This window comes from Schistocerca americana, chromosome 4 (assembly GCF_021461395.2).
Source record: "Schistocerca americana isolate TAMUIC-IGC-003095 chromosome 4, iqSchAmer2.1, whole genome shotgun sequence".
In the NCBI taxonomy this organism is placed as follows: Eukaryota; Metazoa; Arthropoda; class Insecta; order Orthoptera; family Acrididae; genus Schistocerca; species Schistocerca americana.
The window spans coordinates 505,872,573-505,891,053 of record NC_060122.1 but is presented as its reverse complement, the minus strand read 5'-3'; the positions used below and the strand labels follow the sequence as shown (position 1 = coordinate 505,891,053).

The window sequence follows — 18,481 nt, the reverse complement described above, 5'->3', positions numbered from 1 at the left end:
TGTGTCTTATCCATAACACCACTATTTGAAGTCTGTGATATCTTTTGCGTCAAAATCCGGATCAGTTTTTGACTTTTCTTTCAATTTCCGACACGCGCGCAAGTGATTGACCCTCAGGTCGTATGAAAGCACACACGGAACAAGTTTGCTGAAACACGTTTCATCTTCAGTCCAAATTTCAGGATATTCCAGTAATTTCTACAAATTCATCGATTGTTCTACAGTGCTCACATGCGATCGCAAGAAGTATTTTTTCAATGTTTCCGTGCGTTCTGGAATTCGTCGGACGTCGCGGTCGTGATTCGTCACCAGTTGACATTTGACCACTTTTAAAACCAGAAAACCACACGTAAACCTCTTAAGTCGTCCGAAGCACTACGACAGTTTGTGCTCCTGATTTCCGTAACAGGAAACGCAGCCTGTTGTTATCACCTTGGTATTTAGGGGTCTAATGTCTGCCAGCCGAACACGTGAAATTAGATTAGATTAGTAATTGTTCCATAGATCATGAATACGACACTTGTAATGATTTAGAAAGTGTCAGGTTAATAAAAGGTATCTTTACAAGATATTACATTACACAAAGTATTACATGACACTCAATATTTTCAAATTTATTTATTTATTTATTTTTTTTTTTTTGGGGGGGGGGTGTTTGGGAAATTACCCACTTACTATATCCATAAATTCATCTAATGAGTAGCGCTCACAAAGAGAGTCACAGTGACCTCAGTAATGTTACTACACCAATGCCGCTAGGGGAATTATACAAAATGATGCCTAGTCAAGGCGCCAGTTCTACCAATTGCCGAAGAATTATTCTTGTCACTTTTGCAACTATTCCCTGCCCCCGGCCCCTAACCACGGCTCGTAACTTCAGAAACTTAGGAAAGACATTTGTCGAATCCCTGCCACGTGGAATCGCTGCTGTATTGCTTTCCAAAGGTGGACGAGCACTCTGTTAGGCAGTTACAGTTTCATTAAAATTACTCGAGAGCTGCGGCGCGCTGTGCGACGCTAGGGGGCAGCGTGTGACGGTGTGTTTCCCTGCGTGTTACAGCAGCCGGCGACGGCGGTGGGCGACGGCGACCTGAACGGCAGCGTGGGCAGCGGCGGCGGCCCGGGCCGGCCGCGCTTCGTCGCCGTCACCACGCTGGAGGACGTGCAGGCCGTGCGCTGCGCCGAGTTCCACCCGCAGGGACGCCTTTACGCCGTCGGATCCAACTCCAAGACGCTCCGCATCTGCTCCTACCCCAAGCTCTCGGACCTCAGGTGCGTTCGCCTAATTCTGATCCCTCACCTCATTCTTAACTTCTGGATTCCTTACACGAAAAGCAGACACGTTTCGCGCCTTATCATAATCGTGCAAATTACATCTTTCAAACTATTATTATTGTCTTTTACTTTTCCTCCTCCTCCCCTCTTGTCCATCAGCCATTTGACATCTACTGCTTTTTTTAAATCTCATTTTGTTCGTTGAATCTGATCGGGGCGGACGTCGTAAGACACCCTTTTAAGTTCGTTGTTGATCTATTAACTCAGATTTTTTATTACAGAGGGCAGCTAACCCTCTGACCGAACACGCTGAGCTACCGTGCCGGCTACTGCTAGGTGAAAACCTTCTTTTCGGCACAGTGTCCAACCAGAGTCGTCCATACAGGGTGAAAAGTATTTAAGCCGACGAACTCTGGGAGGTTGTAGGGGACATCAAAACAAATATTTATCCCTAATGTCATTTTTTCCTATGAGGAGTGTCTGATTCGTCCCCATGTTAAGTGCAATTGCACGAGTGTTGGTTGAAGGATCCCGCTCCACATGCTGCGAGACAGCTTCCTCAAATTACAGCGTTCTTACCGTGCGACGGCGTCCCTGTCCAGGTAATCTGCTAAATGACCCGGCCTCACGCAGACGTTGGTACACAGCAGCAAAGGTCGTATGATGCGGGATACGGCGATTAGGATACTGTTGTCGTTAAACCCCTGTGCAGCTCGTCCGTTGTGGTGCGCTATGTAGTACGCACTAACCATATCAGTGTATTCACTCCAGGTGTATCGCTCCATTAGTAAACAGAGACAGTGCACTACTACACTGGTGGACAGCAGTTGCCTACAACTGAAGAGCCTAATACGCCCTCTAACAATAAATAATCCTCATGGGAAAAAATGACACTAGGGAAAAACATTTGTTTTGATGTCCCTACAACCTCCCAGTTTGTCGGTTTAAATACTTTTCACCCTGTATAGCTTCACATATTCTAGCCATTCACATAGTTTCCGTTACATCGCCGTCTGTATGTCTGTCTTTCCTTACCTCTTTAGCAAATAACCTCCTTGGCGGCATGACCTGCTCACCTTCCTTCAGTTCTCGTATATGTATCCTCACATACTAGCCATTAAAATTGCTAAACCACGAAGATGACGTGCTACAGACGCGAAAATTAACCGACAGGAAGAAGATGCTTTGATATGCAAATGATTAGCTTTACAGAGCATGCACACAAGGTTGGCGTCGGTGGCGACACCTACAACGTGCTGACATGAGGAAAGTTACCAACCGATTTCTCATACACAAACACCAGTTGACGGACGTTGCCTGGTGAAAAGTTGTTGTGATGCCTCGTGTAAGGAGGAGAAATGCGTACCAACACGTTTCCGACTTTGATAAAGGTCGAATTGTAGCCTATCGCGATTGCGGTTTATCGTATCGCGACATTGCTGCTCGCGTTGGTCGAGATCCAATGACTGTTAGCAGAATATGGAATCTGTGGGTTCAGGAGGGTAATACGGAACGCCGTGATGGATCCCAACGGCCTCGTATCACTAGCAGTCGAGATGAAAGGCATCTTATCCGCATGGCTGTAACGTATCGTGCAACCACGTCTCGATCCCTGAGTCAACAGATGGGGACGTTTGCAAGGCAACAACCATCTGCACGAACAGTTCGACGACGTTCGCAGCTGCATGGACTACCAGCTCGGAGACCATGGCTGCGGATACCGTTGATGCTGCATCACAGACAGGAGCGCCTGCGATGGTGTACGAACCTGGGTGCACGAATAACAAAACGTCATTTTTTCGGATGAATCTAGGTTCTGTTTACAGCATCATAATGGTCGCATCCATGTTTGGCGACATCGCGGTGGACGCACATTGGAGGCATGTGTTCGTCGTTGCCATGCTGGCGTATCACCAAGCGTGATGGTATGGGTGCAATTGGTTACACGTCTCGGTCACCTCTTGTTCGCATTGACAGCACTTTGAACAATGGACGTTACGTTTCAGATGTGTTACGACCCGTGGCTCTACCCTTCATTCGATCCCTGCGAAACCCTACATTTCAGCAGGATAATGCACGACCGCATGTTGCAGGTCCTGTATGGGCCTTTCTGGATACAGAAATTGTTCGACTGCTGCCCTGGCCAGCACATTCTCCAGGTCTCTCACCAATTGAAAACGTCTGGTCAACGGTGGCGGAGCAACTGGCTTGTCACAGTACGCCAGTCACTACTCTTGATGAACTGTGGTATCGTGTTGAAGCTGCATGGGCAGCTGTACCTGTACACGCCATCCAAGCTCTGTTTCACTCAATTCCCAGGCGTATCAAGGCCGTTATTACGTCCAGAGGTGGTTGTTCTGGGTACTGATTTCTCAGGATCCATGCACTCAAATTGCGTGAAAATGTAATCACATGTCAGTTGTAGTGTAATATATGTGTCCAATGAATACCCGTTTATCATCTGCGTTTCATCGTGGTGTGGCAATTTTAATGGCCAGTAGTGCACATTCATACTCCAATGGTGCGTGGCGGTGGATACATTGGTTATAGTGGTACAACATGGCTCATTGGCGTGGTGCAAATCTTTCAATTCGACGCCACTTCGGCGACTTGCGTGTCCCTGACTTATCCCAGTTATCCAACCGGTGGACATGGGACCTTCAGTTTAACGAGGAATCCGAACTACGTGTCGTTTCTGGCGGCTCCCCACCTCGTTGAGAGGCGAGGCTATCTTAAAACGCGAACTGAAAAATGCTTGGTCTGACCAGGATTCGATCCCGATCCATCTCGGTTTCCAGTCAGGCTGGACCACCAGGCGCGACTCCTTGTATCACTAGCAGTAATTACCTTTCCTGTTCCACTCGCAAATAGAGCGACGGAAAAACCACTGTCTCTATGCCTCTGTACGAGCCCCGATTACTGTGATGTTATCGTATCGTCGTGGTCCTTACGCAAAATTTGCGGCAGTAGAATCGTTCTGCAGACTGTTTCAAATGCCGGTTCAGCATCTCCGTAGTACATACCGATCGTTAGAACTTACAAGTAACAAATAGAGCAGCCCGCCTCTGAATTGCTTCGACGTCTTCTTATAATCCGACCTGGTAAGGACCCCAAACAGCCGAGCAACTCTCAAGAATGGGTCCACTAGTGTCCTATATGCTGCCTCTTTTATGGAGGAGCCATACTTTCCTAAAATTCTCCCAATGAACCGAAGTCGAACATTCGACTTTCCTACTACAATCTTTACAGCCTCGTTCCATTTCATATCGCTTTGCAGCGTTACGTCTAAATATTGGCTATGTCAAGCAGCACACTGCTAATGATGTATTCCAACATTACGGTATCGTTTTTACCACCCATCTGCATTAACTTACATTTTACTGTATGTATAGCAAGCTGCCATTCGTCACACCAACTAGAAAGTCCAAGTCATCCTGCACTCACTGAACGACGACAGCTCTTCTACACCATGGCATCGTAAGCAAACAGTCGCAGACCGCCCACCCTCACCCTGACAGTCAGGTCGTTTATGTAGACAGAGAATAAGAGCTGTGCTGTCACACTTCCGTGGTGCACTCCTGACGATACCCTTGTTTCTGACGAACAGTCGCCGTCGAGGATAGTGCTACTGCGTTGTAGTACGTAAGAAGTCTTCAAGCCAACTACACATCTGGGAACTTACTCTGTATGCTCAGCCTTCTTGACAGTCATAGAGGGGCATCGTGGCAAGGGCTTTACGGAAAACAAGGAATATGGAATCTGCCTGTTGTACGTTATCTACGGTTCGCAGGATCTCGTGCGAGGAAAGAACAAGCTGAGTTTCGCACAGGACAATGCTTCCTGAATCCGTGCTGGTTTATAGACAGAAGCTTTTCCGTCTCAAAGCAGTATATTATGTTCGAACTGAGAATATGTTCAAGAATCCTGCACCAAACCGAATTTGTGGATATAGGTGTGTAATTTCGCGGGTCATTTCTTTTATCGTTCTTACATAAATAATGAAAGATATTTACCGTACCGCTAAATTGAATAGTAGCACGGCACGTGGGAGACCCACAATCAGTACTGACTACAGTGTAGTGCAGTGTTTGCATAAAATCTGAAAAGGAGCTGGCGTTATAATAAAGACTTCATGCTCTTCGAGTCTAGCAGCCCCATCCAAGAGAGATGGAGAACTGGATTCGAATTCCTGGGGACCATGATTCAGACTCTTGTCCGGCCATCCAGATTTGCTTTTTCTGTAGTTTCCATACTTCGATCTAGACAAAAACCGGGAAGTTTCCTTCGCAGGAAACACAACCCATTTCCTTCTCCACCTGTGTCGTATTCGTGCATGTGCTCTGCCCGTAATGAACTCGCTCTCGACGGGATGTTAGAACTTAATCTTCTATCCTTCCCTGCTAGCTATTACAAGAGGAGTAATATATATATATATATATATATATATATATATATATATATATATATATATAATCGCGACATTTATTTTTACTTGGTAATAATCAGTCATGCTTTTTATTGTTTGGTCCAAAAACTGTTTAGCTCTAACACATTAGTATTATGAAATTACTGTGAATACATTGGCAAATAATGTCTAGGGGCTACCCACTACTAAAATAACTACATCAGAATCTACTAACACTTCTTCCAGAATAAAATAACTTTGCTAGTCCTTTCTCGCCGCGCGGTTTGAGGCTCCCTGTCACGGACTGCGCGGCCCCTCCAGTCGGAGGTTCGAGTCCTTCCTCGGGCGTGGGCGTGTGTGTGTGTGTGTGTGTGTGTGTGTGTGTGTGTGTTGTTCTTAGCGTAGGGTAGTTTAAGTAGTGTGTAAGACTAGGGACCGATGACCTCAGCAGTTTGGTTCCTTAGCAATTCACACACATGTGAATATTTTAGTCCTTTCTCGTAAGCTTTTTGGGGAAGTCGACACGTGAATGACCTGGACACTCTCTGACCTTTTTATTTATTTATTTTTGTTCAGAATGAGAACAACTCTCGTGTAACATTTATTATTGTGAAATAGGTCGTCTATCTCTGTCTCTCAACCCGAATTAAGTAAACCTCAGCACTGGCAACCCACAGAAAACGGATTGTTGTGAAGGACAATGCATGCGGTACCCAAAAACCAGATCAATGTGTAATTTACATTGTTCATCATTTAATGGCTTTTTCGATTTATGTAATATGCACGTGGGCTTTTCCGTTCCGATGCTCCTTTGATGCGGAACAAGTTGATAAAATAAGCATTAGCCGCGGGTGAAGATTTTAGAGTAAAAGCCTGAAAAGCCTAAGAAGTTGTTTTTGCAGACATCCACACGCCTCTTCCTCGTATCAGCAGTCATCTACTGTCTAGTACACAATGCCAATAGTCCCAAAACTACCCATAGACGTAGTCGGTTATGTATTAACCCAGTTATGTCAGTTAGTCTCTTAACATCACTAGTCACGTTTGAAACATTGAAATTATGTGTGTTGGAGAAAACAATTCCTTTATTCCCACATATATGTAGCAATAACTTAACACCACACATGAATGAATTGTGTAGACATGAACAGCACGGAATAACTAACAAAAGCTAAGTCTGAGAATAACTATATCACTGCACGTAAATTAACACTTCACGGAATGTTTATGAAGACACTTGTAGGGATCGATTGTCAGAAATAGGTCACTACAAAATAACCGTATGCCTGCGTATGGTCGAATGTAGAAGTCACGAAATATTTTCCGTGCCATTTGATGTGTTTCTACATAGATTCTCCCAACTTCAAAACACAACTTCTAAAGATCTACCTACACTTTCATAATAATATCCAGTGTCGCATATTAGTAATGATGAATACGTATCCGTGAAGAGAAGATAAAAATGAACGCGCACATGGCTGTAAACCACTTAGCAGCAGTTAATCGAGGATCTGGCGAAATATTACGTTAAGGCTGTAGTGGTTAACGTGTTTCATGCAAATCTGAGGAACTCCAGAACATAAGCATGTAATTTGTTACGCGTGCCACCTCGAGTAACGCAGTCGGTGGTGCCTCCACAGCTTTGATGCCTATTTGTTGACTCGGCTTGTATAACAGGTGGAGTCGCCTTCGCAGACGTCCGTCGTCTTGACTTAGTTCACTTTCTCGCGTTGCTACTAATGAGCGGCACTGCTTTCTCCAACCAGTTTCTTGTGGCCGGAAAAAAAAAAAAAAAAAAAATTCTTGACACGGACCGATATCACGTTCTGGGGAGCAATGTCTGCCAGGACCATCCTCGTTTCATCTTCTTACTCTACGTCTCCATTCGAAACGTCGGAGATTTTCTGGAATTTCTTAGGTTTCACGGTTCAGCCGGACGCGCTACTAAGCATTTTTCTACTCCTCCATCAAAGACGTATCACGCCAGAACCTACCCTTTTCTTTGAATCTTTGCATACTGTTGTGGCAGCTGACGACTTCGTTCTTTCTCAGATGATTTTACGCATTCTGTTAAATCATTGTTGATCTACAATCCCAACCACAATGGTATATGTTGAGACGTACGAGTGATTATCACAAAGTTTCGATTATCACTTCGAACAAATCGTGCTGCGACCATGAAAACTGGTGGTGATTTCAGTCCTCCTCGACATACTCATTCTTCAGGGTGACACTTTTTCCCCAGTGATTGAAGACTTCGTGGCGACGTTGGTTGTATAAGTCTGCGTTTCGGCTATTAAGGAAAAGTTCAACCTCGAAAATCACTTCGTAAATCACCCCATTGTCAAATGCCTACCCTCAACTGTCTGTTCATATCAGGAAAGAGAAATAAGTTACTTGGTGCTCTGTCAGAAGAATTCGGGGGCTGGGGTGAAGTTCGGTAGCCCAAAGAAGCAACAAGTGCGACTGCTTCCTGTGAAGAATGAGTTGGGGCATTGTCGTGAAGCAAAAACACACCATTGGACAGCTTCCAGCGATACTTGCTCTTGACAGAGTCCCATAACCTCGTCAGGAAATTTCGATAGGATGCTTCTGTGACAGTTTGTTCCTGACGAGTATAATCTGTTAACACACAAACGTGAGAGTCTGGGGGGGGGGGGGGAGAAACACTCAGCATCATCTTGTCCGTTCATAGTTGAGGCTTCATTTTAGGCAGTGGTGAAGCCATACAGTCCCAGTGATTAGTTTGCACCTTTGTCTCAGGATCATTGCATTGTACTCAAATATGGTGATTAGGTGGCTTAAGAAATCGTGTGTATTGGTCTGACTCATGCTGCCATATTTTCTGTGCTGCCTCAGATGGGCTGGCTTTTTGAATGATGTGAGCAGTCATGGAACCCAGCAGTGGCAACCACTGTTATGTTCAAAATATCTTGCAATATTTCACGTGTATTAAGTCCCCAACATAACTATAGAATTTGAGCTTCGTTCCTTAATCGTGATCGGTTTACGTCAGCAAACTTTGCGTCTATTGTCTTTTGATTACGACTATCAGCCGCATCAGAGATCTACAGTATAACCCAAGATAAGCCTAGCTTTGTTCATATTACAGGGACCTTCATGCTCAAATGTTTTTCTTATTTCTAGTAGTGAATATGAACTTCAATCAATTCAGTTATTATACAACTCAGTGAGTAGAAAATAAATGACACCTAACTCCATGTTTCATGTCACATGGTGAATTCTTTTTCCTAACTGTTCAGGAAGTTGGAATTGTACGTGACCCCAATGGCTCAGGAATATCTTTGTCTGCCATTGCTAAATGGTTTGTTAATTAGCACTGGACACATTTTCACAGACCAGCTACAATGCAACTGTCTTAAAGTTGTGGCTGGCAGCAACTGAAAAAATGAGATCATAGTCATGAAGACTACCACCTACCGGTAGCCCAATATGTATCGAGCAGAACTAGGGAGCAAAGGGACACTGTATGGGGAACGAAGGTAGCACCAATTGTTTATATTAAATCTTGTGGTTTCAAAAATTGCAGAACAGTATTTTGTAAAAAGACAATGTTCTATTTTGTAGAAACATGATCTCACCGTAAGATTTTTATGCATTCCAGCACCTAAAATTTTATAAATCAAGCATTGCCTAGGCCACCACTTCTCTTGTGAATCCCAGTCCTTCACAGAGTATTGTCTGGCATTTCGTTCTTTGCCATTCAGACTTCTCTTTCACAACACAGGAAACACCTGCACCACATAACCCCAGTGTCACACTGATGATAAGCAACTAAAACCTTATAACTCCATTGTCTGTCAAAATCTTATGACTCGAGTAACTCCATTATCAAAGAGTGAGATGAAAGTGCATGGCTTTCTCTAATCTGTCGATAAATAGGCTTCTGCTATATATAAATATAATGGAAGGAAACATTCCACGTGGGAAAAATTATATATAAAAAAACAAAGATGAGGTGACTTACCGAACAAAAGCGCTGGCAGGTCGATAGACACACAAACAAACACAAACATACACACAAAATTCAAGCTTTCGCAACAAACTGTTGCCTCATCAGGAAAGACCGAAGGAGAGGGGAAGACGAAAGGAAGTGGGTTTTAAGGGAGAGGGTAAGGAGTCATTCCATTCCCGGGAGCGGAAAGACTTACCTTAGGGGGAAAAAAGGACAGGTATACACTCGCACACACGCACATATCCATCCACACATACAGACACAAGCAGACATATTTAAAGACAAAGAGTTTGGGCAGAGATGTCAGTCGAGGCAGAAGTGTAGAGGCAAAGAAGTTGTTGAAAGACAGGTGAGGTATGAGTGGCGGCAACTTGAAATTAGCGGAGATTGAGGCCTGGCGGATGACGAGAAGAGAGGATATACTGAAGGGCAAGTTCCCATCTCCGGAGTTCGGATTGGTTGGTGTTGGTGGGAAGTATCCAGATAACCCGGACGGTGTAACACTGTGCCAAGATGTGCTGGCTGTGCACCAAGGCATGTTTAGCCACAGGGTGATCCTCATTACCAACAAACACTGTCTGCCTGTGTCCATTCATGCGAATGGACAGTTTGTTGCTGGTCATTCCCACATAGAATGCATCACAGTGTAGGCAGGTCAGTTGGTAAATCACGTGGGTGCTTTCACACGTGGCTCTGCCTCTGATCGTGTACACCTTCCGGGTTACAGGACTGGAGTAGGTGGTGGTGGGAGGGTGCATGGGACAGGTTTTGCATCGGGGGCGGTTACAAGGATAGGAGCCAGAGGGTAGGGAAGGTGGTTTGGGGATTTCATAGGGATGAACTAACAGGTTACGAAGGTTAGGTGGACGGCGGAAAGACACTCTTGGTGGAGTGGGGAGGATTTCATGAAGGATGGATCTCATTTCAGGGCAGGATTTGAGGAAGTCGTATCCCTGCTGGAGAGCCACATTCAGAGTCTGGTCCAGTCCCGGAAAGTATCCTGTCACAAGTGGGGCACTTTTGTGGTTCTTCTGTGGGGGATTCTGGGTTTGAGGGGACGAGGAAGTGGCTCTGGTTATTTGCTTCTGTACCAGGTCGGGAGGGTAGTTGCGGGATGCGAAAGCTGTTTTCAGGTTGTTGGTGTAATGCTTCAGGGATTCCGGACTGGAGCAGATTCGTTTGCCACGAAGACCTAGGCTGTAGGGAAGGGACCGTTTGATGTGGAATGGGTGGCAGCTGTCATAATGGAGGTACTGTTGCTTGTTGGTGGGTTTGATGTGGACGGACGTGTGAAGTTGGCCATTGGACAGGTGGAGGTCAACGTCAAGGAAAGTGTCATGGGATTTGGAGTAGGACCAGGTGAAACTGATGGAACCAAAGGAGTTGAGGTTGGAGAGGAAATTCTGGAGTTCTTCTTCACTGTGAGTCCAGATCATGAAGATGTCATCAATAAATCTGTACCAAACTCTGGGTTGGCAGACTTGGGTAACCAAGAAGGCTTCCTCTAAGCGACCCATGAATAGGTTGGCGTACGAGGGGGCCATCCTGGTGCCCATGGCTGTTCCCTTTAATTGTTGGTATGTCTGGCCCTCAAAAGTGAAGAAGTTGTGGGTCAGGATGAAGCTGGCTAAGGTGATGAGGAAAGAGGTTTTAGGTAGGGTGGCAGGTGATCGCTGCGATGGAGCATTTCCATCAGTTTCACCTGGTCCTACTCCAAATCCCATGACACTTTCCTTGACGTTGACCTCCACCTGTCCAATGGCCAACTTCACACGTCCGTCCACATCAAACCCACCAACAAGCAACTGTACCTCCATTATGACAGCTGCCACCCATTCCACATCAAACGGTCCCTTCCCTACAGCCTAGGTCTTCGTGGCAAACGAATCTGCTCCAGTCCGGAATCCCTGAAGCATTACACCAACAACCTGAAAACAGCTTTCGCATCCCGCAACTACCCTCCCGACCTGGTACAGAAGCAAATAACCAGAGCCACTTCCTCGTCCCCTCAAACCCAGAATCCCCCACAGAAGAACCACAAAAGTGCCCCACTTGTGACAGGATACTTTCCGGGACTGGACCAGACTCTGAATGTGGCTCTCCAGCAGGGATACGACTTCCTCAAATCCTGCCCTGAAATGAGATCCATCCTTCATGAAATCCTCCCCACTCCACCAAGAGTGTCTTTCCGCCGTCCACCTAACCTTCGTAACCTGTTAGTTCATCCCTATGAAATCCCCAAACCACCTTCCCTACCCTCTGGCTCCTATCCTTGTAACCGCCCCCGATGCAAAACCTGTCCCATGCACCCTCCCACCACCACCTACTCCAGTCCTGTAACCCGGAAGGTGTACACGATCAGAGGCAGAGCCACGTGTGAAAGCACCCACGTGATTTACCAACTGACCTGCCTACACTGTGATGCATTCTATGTGGGAATGACCAGCAACAAACTGTCCATTCGCATGAATGGACACAGGCAGACAGTGTTTGTTGGTAATGAGGATCACCCTGTGGCTAAACATGCCTTGGTGCACAGCCAGCACATCTTGGCACAGTGTTACACCGTCCGGGTTATCTGGATACTTCCCACCAACACCAACCTATCCGAACTCCGGAGATGGGAACTTGCCCTTCAGTATATCCTCTCTTCTCGTCATCCGCCAGGCCTCAATCTCCGCTAATTTCAAGTTGCCGCCACTCATACCTCACCTGTCTTTCAACAACTTCTTTGCCTCTACACTTCTGCCTCGACTGACATCTCTGCCCAAACTCTTTGTCTTTAAATATGTCTGCTTGTGTCTGTATGTGTGGATGGATATGTGCGTGTGTGCGAGTGTATACCTGTCCTTTTTTCCCCCTAAGGTAAGTCTTTCCGCTCCCGGGAATGGAATGACTCCTTACCCTCTCCCTTAAAACCCACTTCCTTTCGTCTTCCCCTCTCCTTCGGTCTTTCCTGATGAGGCAACAGTTTGTTGCGAAAGCTTGAATTTTGTGTGTATGTTTGTGTTTGTTTGTGTGTCTATCGACCTGCCAGCGCTTTTGTTCAGTAAGTCACTTCTGCTATATAGTTACACATGTAGCAATACTATCTGTACTGGTATCACTTAATATATTTTTTAAGAAACCATTTTTGCTTCTCTTGTACAATTTCACAAAATGCAGTTACGAGGTTTTCATTGCCTACCATCAATAAGATGATGCGATGTTGCCATACACTTTTACCAGCTCAGCATGTATTGTTGTAACATTATTCCCTTCAGATACAGAAAACGGATTAAAACATGATACTCAACTTTATTAGTGGGCTGTACTATTTTGTTTTGGTTCTCCAAGCAGCTTGCTATGATACTATGGCATTGTGTTCCAGGACTGCAGACATGTACATGCAAACACACACAAAATCAGTTATGTAACTTTATCTTTTTGAGGTGGTAAATAAAACTCTGGCCACTCCTTGTACATTGTTGTAAGTTGTCTTTTGTGTGTTGCAGCTAGATTAGAGCACAGAAGTTAGCGATTAATTGCTGTAAGACGGCAGTGACAGAATTTGCCTGCTTGCTGGGGAAGAATTTTATCCACTTACATGTACACTTTGTCTTTTGCAGTAACAAATAATTTGAGATACAGTGTGTTGCCCTGTTTAAAGATCTGTGGACACATCTCTGATACATCAGCAAACTGAAACACACATTATCAGTTTATTTATTTTTAAATGACATTAAATTTGCTTTGAAATTCATTTTGACATATACTACTTAGCAGCTGAGAACAAATGCAACGCCGCCTACACAAGGCTCTTACATAGATAATTCGTCATTTCTGATACCCGCACCCATTTTTCTGGTGTAACTGTTGTGCAACTATTTCATACACCTTTAGCCACCATCTATTCAGTATCATATTGCCCAGTTTCTCAATGTTTTCATCAATGATTGCTGTTTCTAGGTGTCTTTCACATGAATCACTTCCAAGAAAAGTGCAGCCATATTTTAATTTTGGTACCATTACTCAGGCAGAGGGAACAAAGATGCAGTATCCATATAAATGTTCACCGATGCTGGATGAAATTCTGTTGATGGCAAACTGTGCAAATTTATTTATTTATTTTTTACATACTGAATTCAATTTCTCCATTTTGAGGTAACGTATGATGACGATGACAACCTACATAAACAAAATGATTTCCACCGAACCGGCTGACACTTGACCTGCATTATTGTTCACCTGTATGAACACCACAAATACAAGTTTCAATTATTAGCTATATAGGTCTCAGAACTTCTCACTCTGTCCTCGTGCACAATACTCTGTAATCCTGTTGCTCGTTATTGAACGTCGAAAATGGAAGCAGTGTGCCAATTAATGGCCTAGGGTCAGTGACATCAGGTTCAAATGGTGGAAGGATAGTGCAAATTATTGAGTGCATCTTTTTCAGAGCAACCGCATCTGCATTTGTCTTTATCAGTGTAGGGATATCTTGGAAAACAAATTAGGATGGTAGGAGAAGGGTTTCAACTCTAGTTTGCTTGACTGGAAATCTTATGAACTGTACGATCTTGCTCAGAGGAAACCCAAGAGTGCAGTGTTCTATAATAAGTGAATGATCCTCACTTCCACTCCCATGTCTTTTGGGAGTTATGATATTCTTGATTGAAAACAGAAATAAATTATTTACTCTACAAATGATACCAGGTGGACTTTTTGCCACATTTGAAACCCTTGTCAAACATCTCATTCCTTTCCGTGTAACACACATGAAATGTGCAGTGACTTGCTATGAAGCAAAATAGATTTTGTGCTTTGTAAATCATTTTTAGTTTCAGTGAATCAAATACTACACTGAAGAGCCAAAGAAACTGGTACACCTGCTTAGTATCGTGTAGGGCATCCTGCGAGCACGCAGAAGTGCCGTAACATGACATGGCATGGACTCGACTAATGTCTGAAGTAGTGCTGCAGAGAACTGACACCATGAATACTCTAGGTCTGTCCATAAATCTGTTAGAAGTATGAGGGGATGGAGATTTCTCCTGAACAGCATGTTACAAAGCATCCCAAATATGCTCAATAATGTTCATGTCTGGGGAGTTTGGTGGTCAGTGGAAGTGTTTAAATTCAGAAGAGTTTCCCTGGAACCACTCTGTAGCAATTCTGGATGTGTGGGGTGCCACTTTGCCCTGCTGGAATTGCCCAAGTCCGTCGGAATGCATGATGGACATGAATGGATGCAAGTGATCAGACGGGATGCTTACGTATGTGTCATCTGTCAGAGTTGTATCTAGAGGTATCAGGGGTCCCATATCACTCAAACTGCACATGCCGCACACTATTACAGAGCCTCCACCAGCTTAAACAGTTCCCTGCAGACATGCAGGGTCCATGGATTCAGTTGGTTGTTTCGATACCCATACACGTCCATCCGTTTGATACAATTTGAAATGAGACTTGTCCTACCAGGCAACATGTTTCCAGTCATCAACACTCCCAACAGTCCGATGTCGGTGGGACAGGCCCAGGCGAGGCGTAAAGCTTTGTGTCGTGCAGTCATCAAGGGTACACGAGTAGCCCTTCGGCTCCAAAGGCTCATATTGATGATGTTTCGTTGAATCTTTTGCATGCTGAAACTTGCTGATGGTCCAGCATTGAAATCTGCAGCAGTTTGAGGAAGGGTTGCACTTCTGTCATGTTGAATGACTCTCTTCAGTCGTCGTTGGTTCTGTTCTTGCAGGATCTTTTTCGGCCACAGCTTCACCGGATTCCTGATATTCACGGTACACTCGTGAAATGGTCGTATGAGAAAATCCTCACTTCATCCCTACCTTGGAGATGCTGTGTCCCATAGTTTGTGTGCCAACTATAACACCACATTCAAACTCACTCAAATCTTGATGACCTGCCATTGTAGCAGGAGTAACTGATCTGACAACTGTGTCAGACACTTGTTGTCTTACATAGACTGCAGCGCCATGTTCTGCCTGTTTACACATCTCTGTATTTGAATATGCATGCGTATACCAGTTTCTTTGGTGCTTCAGTTTAGATTGGTATTTCATATGGAAAGCTTTAAACGTCTCAGTGGATTTCTACACCACTTTGATGTTGGAAAAAGAGACATGAGAGTTGCTGTACAGTCACCAATGGTTGACCTTTTTCACTTACCGAAAGCACTGCCAAGTCGCATAATACACTAGAGAAAATGTGGGAATGATGAGTCTTTTTGTTCCACAAGAGAATATGCCATACTATTTGCTGTTCTAGTTACTATGAGATAAAATTGTATGAAAAGGGGAAAGATTGCTCCTTTCATCACTGGTACCTAAATGAAATGGCAATGATGGAGAACCATCTGTTAATTGTGCTTGATGCTGGCACAGGATGATCCCTAATAAAATTGTGAAATAAAAGAATTTATGTGCTCTTGAACCTCTCCAGGACTCCAGTTGTATTCTTGTGTTGCAGTTTATAGTCCCTGTTAAAGAGAGATGCCGTTTTTTCCAGTGTAATTATCTATAAATTGCTCAATATATCACTAAGCTGACAGGCTGGGATAATTTTGTTTTTCTGGTAATGTTGCTGTAATTATTCTCTTGTTTGTAGAGGGCACCAAATATGCATAGTACAATAAATAAAGTCAGGAGTATATGATGCTGAGAAATGAAATCACCTGTCCAAATGTGTGTGTGTGTGTGGGGGGGGGGGGGGGGGGGGGGGGGAAGGGAAGGGAAGAGGTGTTTGGAGTAGAACTGCATTGTGAAGTAAGTGGGTACAAATTGTGGTGGTGTTGGAATGAGTGCAATGTCTTTTCTTGGACTGATAAATCCATTTTGTAGTTTCAGATCTATTTCTTTGAATGTAGACAGTATTAAGTGCTGTTCTCCATCAATTTCTTTATCAATTGGGTACACCTGTCTGAAGGCAAAAATTATAGCAGTAGCGTAGCAAATTCTTAGATAGAAATGAGAGGAGGGGAGAGGAAGAGAGACTGTATACAGACCCATGTGAAGTGTAAAGTAATCAGTCAGGAGTGATCAGCAGTGTTTTCATGTTGTGTCCTGTCAGAACCTACTGAATCAAGTGGTGCAATGGTCAGCATACTAGCCTTGTATTCGGGAGGACGGCAGTTCAAATCCACCTCTGCCCATCATGATTTAGGTTTTACGTGATTTCCCAAAATCATTTGAGGCAAATACTGGGATGGTTCCTTTGAGAAGAGCATGGCCAGTTTCCTTCCTCATACTTTTGTAATCCAAGCTTGTGCTTCATCTCTGACGACTTCGCTGTTGATGGGATGTTAAACTCTAAATCTTTTTCACCTTTGTTTCAACATCTCTTCACAAAAGAAAAGCTAATTTTAAGTGACTGTATACTTTCAGAAATATTATGTGTATTTGCAAGTCCAATAGTGTAGTTTAAAATAAATAATTTTCTTGCTGATGTAGGTCATTTTCTGTGTTATAGGGAAGACCATGCAACATACCAGCCAACAGTATTGTTTAAGCGTACAAAGCACCACAAAGGTTCAATATACTGTTTGGCATGGACTCCAATTGGTGATTTAATGGCTACAGGAAGCAATGACAAAACGTTGAAGTTAATGCGATTCAATGCAGATACTTCCAATTTAGAGGGTGAGTTATTGAATTAATACTCAGGATGAAATACAGTGTTCACTAGTGAAATGTAAGGATAATTTATTTGTAGAGAGTTTGATGTTGTGAGGAAAATCTGATGTCATTTGCAGATACAAGTATACCGTTGATCATAAAGCTCCATAACTAATCTTTACTAAAGGTTACATTAAACCTTTGACACAATAGGTATTGTCAACATAATCCAGAAAATCTATTTCTGGTTTACCAAAGAGAAGTAACCATTTTTGTTATATAATTATGTTTGTTGATTTTGTGCTTATCCCCTGCTTTGAATATTTTCTGTGTAAATGCAAGATATACACGTTGAACTAAACTAGTTGGAATAGGCAAGTTGTAAAATAAAATTTTCTATCTTACAGGTCAAGAAATAGAGCTTACAATGCATGATGGAACTGTCCGGGACTTGTGCTTCCTTGAGGATACAACAAACAAGTCCAGCCTTCTTATTAGTGGTGGTGCTGGTGATTGCAAAATATATGTGACAGACTGTGCTACAGGAACATCATTCCTGGCACTCAGTGGTCATTCAGGTATGTCACTGATCTAAGTGTAAATTAATAATTGATCATTATTGTTAAGTGTAACACTTCTGTTTCATAAATACCATGGAAAGCTTAGCAGTGGATCTATTATGACTTCTGAAAAATCTGTTATACGATAATTGAAGTTGTTTAATTTCAAAATAAGCTCACATAACTCCTACAACAAAGCTATTTGAAGTAAGGGATGACTATTATACTAAGTCACAATGTGCCAAACTCATCAAATCTGAGGACCTTTATGTCATTATGCACATGTGCACATTTGTGACAAGTATTCTGCTTTCTCTGGATCAGTGAATTGTTTCAGCAGACTGGTTTAAAGTTTGTACCTACATTAATGAATATTGTGGCCTATGTAGAGTATCTGTAACTCTTATGACCAATTAAATTAGAGCTAGTTGTGTTGGAGAATGAGTAGGTGTATTTATTCTGGATTGTACATCCTGCTAGACTGACTGGTCTAGTAGGATGAGATGCAATAGTGTGGAATGTTGGCATGTCAGTATAGTGATATGTCAGCACTTCAGCACACAGTGTGCCAACCAGTTCTAGTTTCTGTGAATGATCATCTCCTGAGAGCAAACCCAAAAAGTAACCCTAAGGACGAATTTTTTTATGACAATGTAAA

The 18,481-nt window shown here is 43.6% G+C and overlaps 1 protein-coding gene across 3 annotated transcripts in view; it reads left to right on the top strand.

The window, feature by feature from the left end:
* LOC124612872 (WD repeat-containing protein 47) overlaps nt 1–18,481 on the top strand; it is a 692,566-nt gene that overhangs the window by 662,109 nt on the left and 11,976 nt on the right. For all 3 annotated transcript variants that reach the window (XM_047141309.1, XM_047141311.1, XM_047141310.1), the window contains 3 exons: nt 1,061–1,272; nt 17,118–17,287; nt 17,671–17,841. In XM_047141309.1, the coding sequence (XP_046997265.1) occupies nt 1,061–1,272; nt 17,118–17,287; nt 17,671–17,841 (553 nt within the window). The remainder of the gene's footprint in view (nt 1–1,060; nt 1,273–17,117; nt 17,288–17,670; nt 17,842–18,481) is intronic.